This window comes from Pangasianodon hypophthalmus, chromosome 22 (genome assembly GCF_027358585.1).
Source record: "Pangasianodon hypophthalmus isolate fPanHyp1 chromosome 22, fPanHyp1.pri, whole genome shotgun sequence".
Classification (NCBI taxonomy): domain Eukaryota; kingdom Metazoa; phylum Chordata; class Actinopteri; order Siluriformes; family Pangasiidae; genus Pangasianodon; species Pangasianodon hypophthalmus.
The window spans coordinates 1,675,834-1,690,833 of record NC_069731.1 but is presented as its reverse complement, the minus strand read 5'-3'; the positions used below and the strand labels follow the sequence as shown (position 1 = coordinate 1,690,833).

Here is a 15,000-nt window from a genome sequence, read left to right as displayed (position 1 = left end):
TTAAATCAAAATTGTGCTCATGATTATTATGTTATATTTATATTACACAAATTAATAGAAGATGTATATATTTAATTATATATATAAGACTTAGATGGTCTACATTTGTCCAGTTTTATTAAATTTACATGTAGCTTACTATTTTTTCATATTCATATTTATATTTATTTTGGAGTCTTATTATATACATTAAAAAATGGCGCGCACACACACATGCACGCACACATATATGATATGTGTGTGTGTGTATATATATATATATATATATATATATATTTCACATAAATGACATAAGGTCTATGTCTAGTTTTAATTACTTTATGCTTCATAGCTTACTATTTATATTCGTTTAATATTGTTTATTTTAAGTGCATTTATTTAACAAGTTGCTCCAACAGGGTTCTCACAATTATGTTCCAATTATGTTTATATTACACATAATATATATTTAATTATATTGTATATAGGATTTAGAACATGTGTCTATGCATGTCTAGATTTATTAAACTAAATGTGTGCCCAGTTTGATTCAGTTGAATTACAGCTTCCCATTTTTGCAGGATAAAAATGTACGCAATTTTCGTCCACATTGCACATTTTATACTCACTTCCTTTTCTCTCTCTTTGCAAATTCCACATTCACTTTCGTAAAGATCTTCATGATCCTGAAGTGCGAGACATTAATGTAAATAAGTAGGTTTGATGCGCCTTCGTCTTAACGTGAGAAAGAGACGAGTGAAGAAACTTCAATTAACATTATATGTCAAATTTCTGTATATATTACAAATTAATAACAGCACATATATGTAGCTTTAGGACTCTTTTATGAAATATGTATCCGTCATTTGACATTAATGTATTTTTCATGTTTGCATACAGGAGCATAAAAATGGTCGAGGTTCATTTTCATTCAAAACTATTAAGAAACACCTTTTAAAGTGAATCATTTACTTACATAAGAAGCTCATATATCAGCTAATTGAATTACTTTCCACATTTATAACACCGTTATAAAGCACTACGCATATATTCCACAACTTCACTTTATTAAGAAGCCCATATGTCAGCTAAAAGAACAGGAATAGAATTAACATCATGCAGCCTTTCATTAATTATCTATCTTTAATTCAAACCCAAAAGATTGGAATTGGATTTGGAAAAGATTTTTTTTCTTTTTTTGGACCTGGAAATGTTTACACATAGAGAGAACTGATTGTGTGTTTTTTGTTAAGATTGATTTTTACTATATTTATACTTATATTTGCAATGATTTTATCTTATGTATTTTTCCCGTCTTTTGTAAATGCTTCAGTTTAAAAAAAAATCATTTTAAAGCTTAGTAGTTTTTAAAGAAAAATATATCAGATGGATATTGATATCAGCTGATACTCAAGGTTTCGGGATGTGTATCGGAAAAGAAAAAAGCGCCATGTCTAAAATATACATAAAGTACTTTTCGTCGTGCTGTGTGCAGATAAGTGTAGTGTTTCTGGACGCTTGTCATTGTATCCCACTCTATATGAGATGAGATGAATTCACTTTCACTCCCTTCACTTTCCTCCAGAACCATGAGGTACACGTTCAAACCGGATGACTGCATGGTCATCACTATCCCTCTCTGCAGCATCAGGGACGCCAGAGAGGGACAGCTCATGCCCGACAAATTCACCTGCAGGTTCAAGGACACCTACAAAGTGTTTCAGCGGGGTCACCCCAAAGCACTCGGGGTAGGAGGACTCACAACATTTTCCTTTTCAGTCGTTACATTTACATTTACTGATTTGACCAAAGTCACATAGAAGTGAATCAGAATGTAATCTATGCACAGAGACACACCTGAAGATCTCGAAACTGAATTACAACCATAGTGATTAAAAATAGAAAGATTTGTGAGAGTGCTAAATACCCAGAACACACGCTAGTCATGAAGAAAATAGCACGTTTGAAATAGGCGTTTGTGTGCGATGTTTGTTAAGTGGTGAGTTCAGATTTCTAACTAACTCCTTGAAGAGTCAAAATGAAACTCAACCTTGCCACACATACATATATATATATATATATATATATAGACATAGATATAATGGAGGTTAAAGGCGTGGAGATGTGTTGAAAAACTGTACAAAATACAATGAACATAAATAGTGTGTGTTCTGTTCATAGGGTACATGTGAATTACATTTTTTTTCATTGTGTCTATCTAAAAGCTGGGATCAGGTGTGAACGTGCAGCAAATATTGACTCTAAAAAATGAAATACGGTCCATTGTGTACCTTAAATCACCTTTAATGGTACACTCGATCCACATTTCCAGGTGAAGGATGCATATTAAAGGTACAAATAGACAAGGGTAGCACTCCAGAGGCAAGGAAATACATGTATTAAAACAATGTGAGTAAAATTACGTCACCATTTTGAGATACTGAGGCATAATCTTGTCAAACAGATCATTATTAACATTTAATAAATGGTCGAATTGTTGTTATTGTTGTTCATTTAGAGGAAATGATCTTCTGCAAATTTAATACATGCTCTCAGGGCATATTCATTCACACATGCAATCACTGTTAAACTTTCCGTTTTATTAAATCACCTTGCACATGCTAAGTGAATTCATTTGCATTGACTCCGCCCCGCGTTTCGCATCAGATCGCATATTCATGACAAAACCGGACAACGCATGCTGCTTTGCTCATGTGAAAGACACTGTACGCTCTGTTACTAACTCTGTTTGCATGTTTTATAAATACTTATTATATTTAAACCTGTGTTTAAGCACAGTTCTGTATAGTATCATTATATAAGGTATGTCTTCTCTTTAGTTTTATACTTGTTTATATCCTCTTGTATATATTTTATACCTATGTCCTTATCTTACATGACTTTCATAAAACATCATATCTGCTATAATAAGTACTGTTACAGTTGTGTTTGTTCGTTGTCTTGTGTTTAAGGCGGCTCAGATCGTCACTGCAGTTTTTATCCTGTGTTTGGGAGGAATCATCATCGGCTGGCTTGACAGAGTTCCTGTTGCTGTGATTACTCCTATCTACATTGTTCCCAGCATCCTGGTGAGACAGTGGTGTTTATAATAAAAAACCTCGTTCACTTCTTTCACTCTGATTCTACTTTGAAGAATTTGTTAACAAAAAATATACAGTATATATGAACAACTTAATGATATTAGTTTAAACAATAACATTAATTATGTTTATAGCCAGTTCTTCACCGCTAGTGAGTGAACAGCTGAACTTAAGAAACAGACATTTATTTGAATTATGGCTTTATAGAGCAGAAGGAAATGTGGAAGGAAATGTTAAACTATCCGAGTCACTTTATTAGCCAATTGCAAATTTGTTTTGATTCTTTTGTATTGTTTCATATACAACAATTTTCTTTCCAGTATATACTGTGTGGCAGTCTGGCGATTACCGCTGGACACACTCCATTAATGCCCATGGTACGTACTCCATGTACTCCAATCTCACTCTCTATACTTTCTAATGATTTGGTTATGGATTTGATCGAAAGCTTGTTTTTTTCTTTAAGTGCCAATCATCAGTCAGTTTGCATGGAAATTGATAAATGTTGTATTTGTCTTTGAAAACAGATGAAGGCGTCGTTCATCTTCAACATCATTGGCCTTTGCTTAGCAGTTATCACTATCACCTTGTGTGTGGTCGAAACTGTACCTTATCGGGTAATTATTATTAATAATGCTCACTGACACTCATGTCCAATTACATATATAGCGATTTCAGTACATCACAGTATATGCTGAGTGGGCTTGTTAAGACGATCGCTCTGAGCCTTCAGTATAACGTAGAAACAGTTTCTCTCATTTTCTCTTTTTTCCATCTCTTTATAGAGCTTGTTTTAAAGTAGTGTTTGTGTGACATGATCATTAATGTTGCATGGTCAGTTCTGTAATCAGCACACTACAACAAAGAAGAATTTCTGATTAATATCATTTATTTGTATCTTCCCTTCCCTCCCTGTTTTATTCATCCTCTGCGCAGACATATAATGTGCGTGTAGGACTGGGTGTGGTGATCGCAGTATTGCACGGGTTTGAGTTTCTCCTCTCTGCGATTCTGATCTACTGGGAGAGTAAAGCCGTGTGCCGAGCTCATTTCAACAGCCTGGTAATGTACAAAAATCATTTACTTTCATTTAAAACACACACAGACCTTATTTATGATTCTACAAAAACTAGGAACCAGGAACAGAAATACAGGAAGTATTAAAAAACACTCTAAACAGAGAGACTTTACTACAGAGCTTTATAACAGTTTCTCTTTTAGTAGGATAAGAACCCTTAATTATCCGAAGAACCCTCGAAGAACCCCTATTTCTAAGAATGTACCAAGTACCAAGAGATAAATGTTAAACTCCTGACAGGTTCAAGAATAAAAATTAAGAAGAAAATAATGAACAATAATTTGGAGTCTGTTCATTGGATAATTAAGGGTTAGCTTTCAACAAAGTGTTCTACTTTTTAAAGAAAGCTTTCTGATAGGGAAACATTCTGTCTTGGGTTCTGCACAGAACATTTAAAGGGACAGCTGAAGAACTCTTAAGGGTTCTAGATGTACTAGATTACTAGAGAGTGTAGAAGCTCTTTAGGAAGCTACACTCCTAGAAAAAACAAAAAGGTTCTTCGATCGTTCTTCAAACGGTGAGATGTTCTTAGCTTCTTAATTTCTTAGAGTGTATTATTCAAGTATTTAGTCAATTATTTTATTGTTTAATTACTTAATTATCCATAAAGCATGATTAAATAAAAAAATGGGATCATGTGGACTGTTGAAAATGTAAGACAAGAACACAGGAAATAAGTATATGTTAGAAAATAAAACATTAGGTACATATTACATGTGAATATAGTGCAAAAGAAAAAAAAGTGCTTAGCAAATGTGCAGCAAAATCAGATAAAATCAGAGAACCTCAGATTAAAGCATGATTTTCCTGTGTACTGATAAAGTGCTTGGTGTAGATGAAACAGAAACCGTCAGACAGAGAAGTGTTCATATAAACATGTCATAAAATATCCTTATACTGAGATATTATCATTTATATTACTAATATTACACACAGCATGCAGAGATATTCAACTATTGTATACAATTTTATCAGAGTATTGTACAACAGTGCTACATTACTGTAGATTTATGAACTGAGAAGGACATGTAGTGCTCTTTTCAGACCCATTTGTCCAAAATAATGTCTCTTAAAAGACAGCTATATTATCTATACATGTCTATTATTCATGAAAATCCTTTTGTCCTGCTTTTCTCTTCAGCCCATGATCACACTAAAGCAGGACATGTGAGCTGTGATGGACTGAAACTGGAATAAGGCAAATGTTTAGCGACCTTTGACCTCAGATAAGTCGCGTCTTTGTTCCGTCTCTTGAACAACTCATTGTTTATTCGCATCCGAGTTTCATTGAATAAGTGTAACGAGGCTTTTGCACTTGCTTTTATGTGTTTCTTTGAGGAGCTGCTTGTTAATAAGCTACTGTATATATGAATTCAAGTATGAACTATTATAAAGAAAGACCATTTTAATTATAAACATAATAGATGACTCCTTTACACCTTATGTAATTTACAGTTAGTTTTTTCTTATCTTTTTTTATTATTAAAATGATCTTTTTATTCTTGTTGTTTTGTATGGCACTGAGTATTAAACAGTATGTTGACTACATGACAGACGTGCGTGTGTGTGTGTGTGTGTGTGTGTGTGTGTGTGTGTGGGACGGAGAGGTGTGAAAATGTCTGTGCAGACCAGCTCAACATTTCCGGCATGTTTTTTCAGTGAGATGGTGTCCAGATAAAGACACAGAGAGAACACAGAAGAAAGTTTGAATTATTTTAATCTCTTAAAGATTTAACATAGAAGCAATGTGTAGCAATAAACAACAAAAAATTTGTGCTTACATGTGTTTCCGTGTCGGCATTATTACTGTGTATTAATATCATTATTGCATGTTAGATTCGAAGGAACGGATTATTCGTTTAACGTGTTAACTGACTGCTTCATGAAAATAACACTTACTGCAGCCTATGTGTGAAGCTGCACCACTGTGTGTGTGTGTGTGTGTGTGTGAGTGTGTGTTGCACTAGTTTGTGGTCAGTTAAGGGAAAGGTATTGTTGCAGCAGTTGTATTACTGCAGGGTTTTAAAAGAGGCCTATAGTGACAAATGGTTTCTGCTTTAACAGAAACAAAAGAAAAAAAAAGAAGAGAGCACTGAGAGCAATTCTCTACACATTCTGTACATACGCAGACACTCATCAACTGTTGCAAAATTTTATTTCTGGAGCCATGCAGTCGCTGAGCACACTTCTCAGAAACATGTTGTGCAATCTGCTTTAAACAACTTCAAGAACAAGAAGTCAGAAATATTGTCTCTCAGCAGTCTGAGTGATTAGATGTGTTTGATGTGATGGCTTTTCTGTACAGGTGTATGGTCACCAGTACAAATATTAAATTTGGACTGTCACAAATTACAAACTACCAGCTGAAAATTTTGTCAGGTTTAATAACATGGGTGTAATTTTGTTTTGAAATGTTTTGGGACTGGGTCTAAAAAAAAAAAAAAAAACCCTGACTAACCAAATTTGAAAGTGCACTGAAAGCATTTATGAAACGTTTGCAGTTTATGTGCATCTCATGGAAATGATAAGCTTCCTATTTAAACAGTGTTTAAATCTACAGCACCACTTATAAATAAATAAATAAATAAATAAATAAATAAATACAACCTGTTCACTGAAACCAGGTCCACTGTGACACTGGCCAAGCTAAAGCTGTAGCTGAAGGTGAATTAATGGAGTTTTGCATGCTCTCCCAGTATCTGTTGTTCCTCCACGTTCTCCAGTTTCCTCCCACCTCTAAGGGCTGTATAATCACCACTGTTATCATTTTGGGAATTAGTTCATGATATACAGATACAGTACTGTGCAAACATCTTGGGCACAGGTTAAGAAATGCAAGCAAAGATGATGTTTTCAAAAATTATGAAATTACATGTTTTCTATATTTGAAATAAAGTGCTAAACAGAACTAAACTAAATAAAGTCCTAGGCGTGAAAACCCTTTGTCTTTATAAAAGCATGAGGTACACTTGGCAGTGCATCGACTCGTAGGTTTTTCTAAGAATCTTGGAGAATCTGCCACAATCAGCTAATCTGACTAATTTGACACGCAAACACGCAAGACTTTCTGTAACATTTAATCTTGTTGTAAAAGTGATGTTTGGAAATATACGTAAAATGCATCCACTTTTGTAACTGATACAGTCATGCAAAGTCATAAAATAAACATCTAAGACAAAATTAGTATTAAAAAATGAGGGTGCCTAAGACTTTTGCACAGTTCTAGTACAGCATATTGTTAAAAAGCTGTGAGGTATTATATTAAAAACTCATAAAAGGTTGTGGGGATAAAATCAGGTAAATAAAAATGTGATGGGGACACAACACAGGTTACACCTATATAAAGTAAAGGCGAAGTGACAAAAAAATTACATAAAACTCTCGGGAATATCAACATTTTCCTCAAATGTGTTCGTATTTTACTTAGAAAAAGCTTAGTTTTTGACTAAAATTACACTTTACATCAACCGCTAACTGAATGATCATGGGGCTCCGCCATATTGAGAAACATCACCATGGTAACGGAGCTAAAAGAAAATGTTTAAGTGAAAACCATGAAAGAGGGGTGTTTATTTTATATTATATTAAGTTTATATTAAATTCCCTCATTAAACATGGTGAACACAACCCATCTCTGTGTGTGTGTGTGTGTGTGTTTAGACAATCCCTTTCAAGGTTTCATAGACCTAGCATAATGGCTAATTCTGAAGAGAAACCTCTTTTTATTTCAGAAAGTTTGAAAACTACATTCACCTATTCATCCTTTTACATTGTGAACTACATTTTATTGTGTGTTATTTGATAATAATTATCTATAAAAAAAAAAAAAGTATAAGTCATAATGTCATAAGTAGTAGGGTAATTTAGTACATTAGTTTTGACGGCTTGTTTCCAATAGCAACAAGCTAACCGCTAAGTGAAAGGTAACGACGACGTCGGATCAGAGTGCTCGCGTGCTGGCTAGGATTTGTTCTAGAATTTACTACATAGTGCGCAGGTACAAGTGCGAATTACACCCTAGAGGTTGATTTGAGACACAGCCCTGCCTCCTTCTGCCATAAATGTTGTCTCTTATGGGGTTTATGAAACCCTGATCCCTTCATCCCTATTCATTACGTTTCTCTGAACATAGTTTCAGTATCTTTACACTTTATTTAAGTTCATAAGTCATGAGAAGAGCATCCATTCTATCTAGTGCACTTCCCATCCTGTAGGAAGAGATTTGGGCTCGAGCCGGAGATCCGCGTTGGTCATAGAGAGAGAGAGAGAGAGAGAAAGAGAAAGAGGAGGGGGGTTTCTGTGCTCCAGTAATGGCGGCGTCCGTGTACAGGTCCCGCACTCTGAGCAAGGACGATGGCCGTTACCGCACACATTTCCGCATGATCAACGAGCAGCAGGTGGAGGACATCACCATCGAGTTCTTCTACAAACCTCACACCATCACCCTGCTGACCTGCACCGTGCTCAGCCTCATGTACTTCGCCTTTACGAGGTGAGCGTCTAAAAGCCTTCACACAGGAAGGATGCTACAATCTAAATAAAATGGCTGCTGTAGCCTGCAACATCAGCGTCCGTTATTATTATTATTTTTTTTTTGGAATTTTAAATTTTTAAAAAGTGACCGTTATGTATGTACACATATATTTTTGAACCGCGTGCTTGAGTTCTGTGCACGCGCGCGCACAGCAAGGATACAGGAAAACGTTCTTTGGCATCTGTGGCGCAGACTAGCGCGTGCTATGCGATGGTGTACATCCGGGTATTCTGAGCGTTATTGTAACTTCCGTGTTGTTGTACATTTCAAATTTGCGGGCTGTGTATACATACTTCTACACTGCACTCTACTCTACATAATAAACAAACAAACAAACAAATAAATAAAGCATATATATATAGTGTAGTATGCAGTTGGGCGGGGCTTATCATCATTAGCCAATAGTATGGCGAATAGGCGGTCACGTGACCACCTGTCAGCCCCATTCCTCTGTGCTCCATCAGAGAATTTACCTCAGGTGGCTTTTTCTTTTCTTTTTCTTTTTTTTTCCCCAGGATTTTCACAATTACTGTGACTCAGAATACTAACACTCGAAACTAATGCAGTGATGTGACAGAAAAAAAATATTTAAAGCAGCCAAAACAACAACAACAACAAACATTTCATCAATTTCTGAGTAGAAGTACAATGTAAATACACTAATGGCCCAATTAGCATAAGCAGCTAGCAAGTCTCAGGTTTTGTATCAAATAAACGAGGCATAGAGGGAAAATATTAATATAAAATATATGAATTTGCTAATATCTATCATTGCCACAATAACTAATTAAAAACAGGACGACTAATAGAATAATTAACCCTTCCAAATAATTGTCAGTTAGCTATAAGTGAGCTAAGGGATAGGTATTTCAGGTATTCTGAGGTAAAACTATGATGTTTATATGTATAGTTGATGCCTCTGTTAGCTTCTTCACCTTCTTTTCCAGCAGTTATATTGAAAATGTAATAACCGCACTGCATTGTGGGAAGTGGTACATTACAAAGTTAGCTGTGACTACCTGCATTGTTATGTTTTCCATTAACGAGTTTATTCGAGGTGTGCGGTATTTAGCAAAGTGATATCCTGTTAGATTTGATGTGTTTTAAACTTCATACTAACTTTCTAACTAATGCGTCAGAATAGTAGCAGCTGTAGCATAGGCATTTTAGCAAGTGGAAATAGCTAGCTAGCTAGCTAAGCATTTAACTATGACAGGGAAAGTTTATCGGTTTGGAATAAGAAAAAAAAATTATGGCTACGTCCCAAACTGCATCGTCTTTAGTAACAGCCTGTGGAAAGATATAGGACGTTTGGTCCTGCTGAGCTGTATGGTGTTGACATCAGCTAAGCTAATTTTGTTTTAATGTTTTGTGTTTTGTTTACAGATATGATGGGAATCCTGACAGTAATCTGCGTGTAGGTCTTATAGTGATCATCTTCTTTTTCTCGGTCATCAGTGTCCTTGCCTTCCCAAACGGTAAGAACTTTCCACTGTGGAAATATCTAGTTAATGTGCTAAATAGGCATTTCTGAAGTTTAGAAGTTTGGAAGTGTGATCCCTGCTTTCTTCCTTCACAGGTCCGTTCACAAGGCCACACCCAGCAATATGGAGAATAGTGTTTGGTAAGCAGCTTTGCTTTATTAGTCCCTCCTGGCTGGCTCGCCCGCTTTTTTTTTTGGTTTGTTTTTTGTTTTTTTTTGTAAGTATAAGTTGAAATGTCACCTGATCACGTTAGTGTACTTCCTTCAGACTGTACTCTTAATTTCAGTTCTCAAACATGAGCACGAGCCACGGATCTCCTATACGTAGTTGTATGTAGTTATTTTGCTCCAGTGTAAAATAACCACCTTTAATGGACAAACTAAAGCTGGTCTTCTGATTGGCTGACAGGTTTGAGCGTGCTCTACTTCCTGTTTCTGGTCTTCATCATCTTCCTGAACTGGGAGCAGGTGAAGGGTCTCATGTACTGGCTGGACCCAAACCTCCGCTATGCCAAGCGGGAAGCTGACATCATGGTATTGTATACGTGTCGCTGCGTGTTTTGATTTATTCTCCGGCGAGTCTGTTGAGTAGTTTCATATTTTAAATATGTATTTTGCAAAAAAGAAGAATTTCAAATATCATGAGATGTTTATTTAGATATCATGATGCTTTTATGTAATATGTATTTGCTTGTATCTTGTCTCATTTCGCACTTTTATCCCTCCTGGCTGGCTCGCTTTTTTTTTCAGGAGTATGCCGTGAACTGTCACGTGATCACGTGGGAACGAATTCTGAGTCATTTCGACATCTTCGCGTTCAGCCATTTCTGGGGTTGGGGCATGAAGGCCCTGCTGATCCGCAGCTACGGTCTCTGCTGGACCATCAGCATCACGTGGGAACTCACTGAGGTACAGCGCCCCCTAGAGCCCTGAATGACTGTAGTGTAATAAATTGATTCGCGTGGTGCGCTCTGTGGCGTGACGCATCCAAAATGTTCTTTTTAGCTCATCTGCAGACTGAGAGCTCCTCTTTGGAAAGACTTAAACTGACATGAAACTAAAGAAAGGGCCACGTTTAATTTTTATAGCTTTTATCAACACTTTAAAACCGGTTCAATTAATTATTAATCTCGCGTCACATGTCACGCCATTGATTTGTCAGGTTAAATGTAGCAGGCCGTAACATATCAAATCTTCTGTAATGTTTTTCTCTGACCTACATTTCTTACAGTGGAGTTTATTGTTTGCTTTAAAGAGGCTTTTCTACAAATCCTTTGTACTACTTTTGTGAAAATGTTGCAAAAGTAAGAGGGCACAGCAGCACCCTGCCATTCCACAAGGATTCCCCCTCTTGACTTCTATAAAGTTTCATTACTTTAAGCTTTAGCAAGTTATGGCATGACTTTAATTACAGCCAATACCCTGGACATGGACCCGAAACCAGATTAAAACCCACCCACTCAACACATTTATGCCTTTGTGTTGCACTTATGTTCAGTTTCGTGAGGAGAAATCAATAAAAGAGTGTTAAAACAGTACAAAAATACAGGAAATGTGTGTTTCTCTTCTCCGCAGCTCTTCTTCATGCATCTCCTGCCCAACTTCGCGGAGTGCTGGTGGGATCAGGTGATCCTGGACATCCTGCTCTGTAACGGCGGAGGGATCTGGCTCGGCATGACCGTGTGCCGCTTCCTGGAGATGCGCACGTACCACTGGGCCAGCATCAAGTGCGTTCACACACCACTTCCGTAAAACGTTCTGTCGAAATATAAACGCTGTACAAGCGTGCCTGAAGTGTACATTATGACGTTGTTTCTTTTTCCTCGTTATTATAAAACGTGATTAGCGATACGTCAATGGCTGGAGGCTAATAGTAACCCAAAATGAAGTGAGATGTTTAAGCGCTACGGTCGTTCCAGACGCGACATTTGAATTCACATCGACTTGCAAAGTGTCTCACTGCCTTTACAGAGCTCCGGGTCAGCGAGACAGTTTGCATGTCTGGTCACGTGACCTTTCAGTCAGTACAGATCCATGACGCGTTACTTTACACTAACGCTGTGGATGAGACGTCACAGGGACGGTTTTAATGATGTGACTCGTAAAGACTTTTGAAGAAAAGAAGTATATAGAGGAATGACAATTAAAAACCTGCATGACTTGACTTTAATCATGGGTGTGTGTGTGTGTGTGTGTGTGTGTTGTGTAGGGACATCCACACCACCACGGGGAAGATCAAGCGCGCTGTGCTGCAGTTCACTCCGGCCAGTTGGACCTACGTGCACTGGTTCGACCCCAAATCCTCGTTCCAGAGAGTAACTGGAGTTTACCTGTTCATGATCATCTGGCAGGTGAGACTCAGGAGCGTGTTAAACGACGCCTTCCCACAATCCCACACGTACTGTGACGCTTAAAGGGGCAATGATAAACTCATTAATCACTCGATGACTGGTGAAATGAAGTGCGCAGTAATTTTATCAGAAATTACACAAGCTTGAAATGTGAATAACGTACCACGACATACTGAGCTACGTTTTTCTTTGAATGTCCAGGCGAGGCGATGTTAGCTTGCTAGATTAGACATTTGTTTGACTCAGACATCTTCTGTTGGAAGTAAAAAAAAAATAAAATAAAAAAAAAACTGTGCTGTATAAGAGTGAAATTACGAGTGGATAAGAAACTCATATGATGACGCTGTTTTTAGTCACTCATTCAGTTTATTTTTCGGTTTATTTTAAGTGTAGAACAGAATCCATTCAAGTCTGCCAAAGCTTTTAAAAATAAAAATACGTCAGTCTAAGTCTTACTTTCAGGGGATAAAGCGTCTCACTCTCGCTGTGTCTTTGCTCTCTCTGGGATTCTTTAGTAGTAATTACACAGCTGGGATGGGAGAGAGGGAGCAGCGGTGTGTGTGTGTGTGTGTGTGTGTGTGTGTGTTGCCTCCTGAGAAGCTGATTAGATTAGATTAGATGGTAATGAAGCCCCCAGACACCTCGCCGTTCAACACATGAACGAATCCGATGAGATAATTTACATGATCACAGGCTGAGTTTAAATATAACGCCTTCTGATACAGTAGAACATTAGTCATTTCTCCTAAAATAAGATATATTTATTATTATTATTATTATTATTGTTATGTTATCACCTGATGATGATGATGATGATGTCATTGCAGGAAGATAAGTGTAAGTTTTTAAATGGTCATGTTAGTTTTGTCCAATAAAACAAAAATTGATGGGAAGCAGAATTTCTTTCGGGTTTTGTCTTAATTTTAAAGTGTCCTTATGAAAATATTATTTTGATGGATGAATAAATGGGAATAGATGAATGATTAGAAGTGGATAGATGGATGGACAGACAGATAGATGGATAGACGTGGATGAATGGATAGATGGATAAATAGATGGATGGATAGACGAATACATAGATGTGTGGATAGATAGATAGATAGATAGATAGATAGATAGATAGATAGGTGGATGGGCAGATAGATGGACAGAGATGGATGGATGGATAGACAGATAGAAGGGTGATGGATTGAGAGGTAGGTAGATAGATAGATAAATAGCGTTATGGATAGATGATGGAATGATGGATAGATGGATGAACAGACAGACGGATATATATAATTGAGTGGATGTGTGGTGATGTGTGTGTGTGTGTGTACGTACTCTGTACAGTGTGTGATGTGTATGCTGTGTGATGTGTGTAGTGGTGTGTGTGTGTGTACTCTGTATGCTGTGTGTGTGTGTACTCTGTATGCTGTGTGTGTGTGTGTGTGTGTGTACTCTGTATGCTGTGTGTTCTGGTTGTGTGGTGATATGTGTGTGTGTGTGTGTGTGTGTTGTGGTGTGTGTTTGCACTCTGTACGCTGTGTGTTCTGTGTGTGCGTGTGGTGATGTGTGTGTGTCTGTGTGTGTGTGTTTTTGTGTAGTGAGGTGTGTGTGTGTGAACTCTTTATACTGTGTGTAGTGATGTGTGTGTGTGTGTGTGTGTATACACTCTGTACGCTGTGTGTTCTGTGTGTGTGTGTGTATGTTTTTGTGTAGTGAGGTGTGTGTGTGTGTGTGTGTGTGTGCTCTCTTTATACTGTGTACTCTGTATGCTGTGGTCTGTGTGTGTGTGTGTTGTGTGTGCGTGTAGTGATGTGTGTGTGTGTGTGTGTGTGTATACACTCTTTATACTGTGTATGTGTGTGTAGTGATATATGTGTGTGTGTGTGTGTGTGTGTGTGTGTGTGTATACACTCTGTGTGCTTTGTGTTCTGTGTGTGTGTGTGTGTATGTTTTTGTGTAGTGAGGTGGGTGTGTGTGTGTGTGTGCTCTATTTATACTGTGTGTGTATACACTCTGTACGCTGTGTGTTCTGTGTGTGTGTTGTGTGTGTTCTGTGTGTGTGTGTATACACTCTGTATGCTGTGTGTTCTGTGTGTGTGGTGTGTGTGTGTGTGTGTGTGTGTGTGTATACACTCTGTACGCTGTGTGTTCTGTGTGTGTGTTGTGTGTGTTCTGTGTGTGTGTGTATACACTCTGTATGCTGTGTGTTCTGTGTGTGTGGTGTGTGTGTGTGTGTGTGTGTGTGTATATACACTCTGTATGCTGTGTGTTCTCTGTGTGTGTGTGTGTGTGTGTGTGTGTGTGTGTGTATGTTTTTGTGTAGTGAGTTGTGTGTGTGTGCTGTATTTATACTATGTGTGTATACACTCTGTACGCTGTGTGTTCTGTGTGTGTGTTGTGTGTGTTCTGTGTGTGTGTGTGTGTTCTGTGTGTGTGTGTATATACACTCTGTATGCTGTGTGTTCTGTGTGTGTGTTGTGTGTGTG

The 15,000-nt window shown here is 37.4% G+C and overlaps 2 protein-coding genes across 2 annotated transcripts in view; both read left to right on the top strand.

The window, feature by feature from the left end:
* LOC113532544 (membrane-spanning 4-domains subfamily A member 4D) overlaps positions 1-5,938 on the top strand; it is a 6,418-nt gene extending 480 nt beyond the window's left edge. Inside the window, exons 2-7 of the mRNA XM_053227879.1 lie at positions 1,565-1,727; positions 2,952-3,068; positions 3,401-3,457; positions 3,608-3,697; positions 4,017-4,142; positions 5,300-5,938. Coding sequence (XP_053083854.1) covers positions 1,569-1,727; positions 2,952-3,068; positions 3,401-3,457; positions 3,608-3,697; positions 4,017-4,142; positions 5,300-5,329 — 579 coding nt within the window. The 5' untranslated portion in view covers positions 1,565-1,568 and the 3' untranslated portion in view covers positions 5,330-5,938. The remainder of the gene's footprint in view (positions 1-1,564; positions 1,728-2,951; positions 3,069-3,400; positions 3,458-3,607; positions 3,698-4,016; positions 4,143-5,299) is intronic.
* Positions 5,939-8,279: 2,341 nt separating this feature from the next.
* Positions 8,280-15,000, top strand: part of ptdss1a (phosphatidylserine synthase 1a) — a 15,966-nt gene continuing 9,245 nt past the window's right edge. Inside the window, exons 1-7 of the mRNA XM_034298135.2 lie at positions 8,280-8,650; positions 10,079-10,170; positions 10,272-10,316; positions 10,585-10,709; positions 10,926-11,084; positions 11,751-11,902; positions 12,385-12,526. Coding sequence (XP_034154026.1) covers positions 8,469-8,650; positions 10,079-10,170; positions 10,272-10,316; positions 10,585-10,709; positions 10,926-11,084; positions 11,751-11,902; positions 12,385-12,526 — 897 coding nt within the window. The 5' untranslated portion in view covers positions 8,280-8,468. The remainder of the gene's footprint in view (positions 8,651-10,078; positions 10,171-10,271; positions 10,317-10,584; positions 10,710-10,925; positions 11,085-11,750; positions 11,903-12,384; positions 12,527-15,000) is intronic.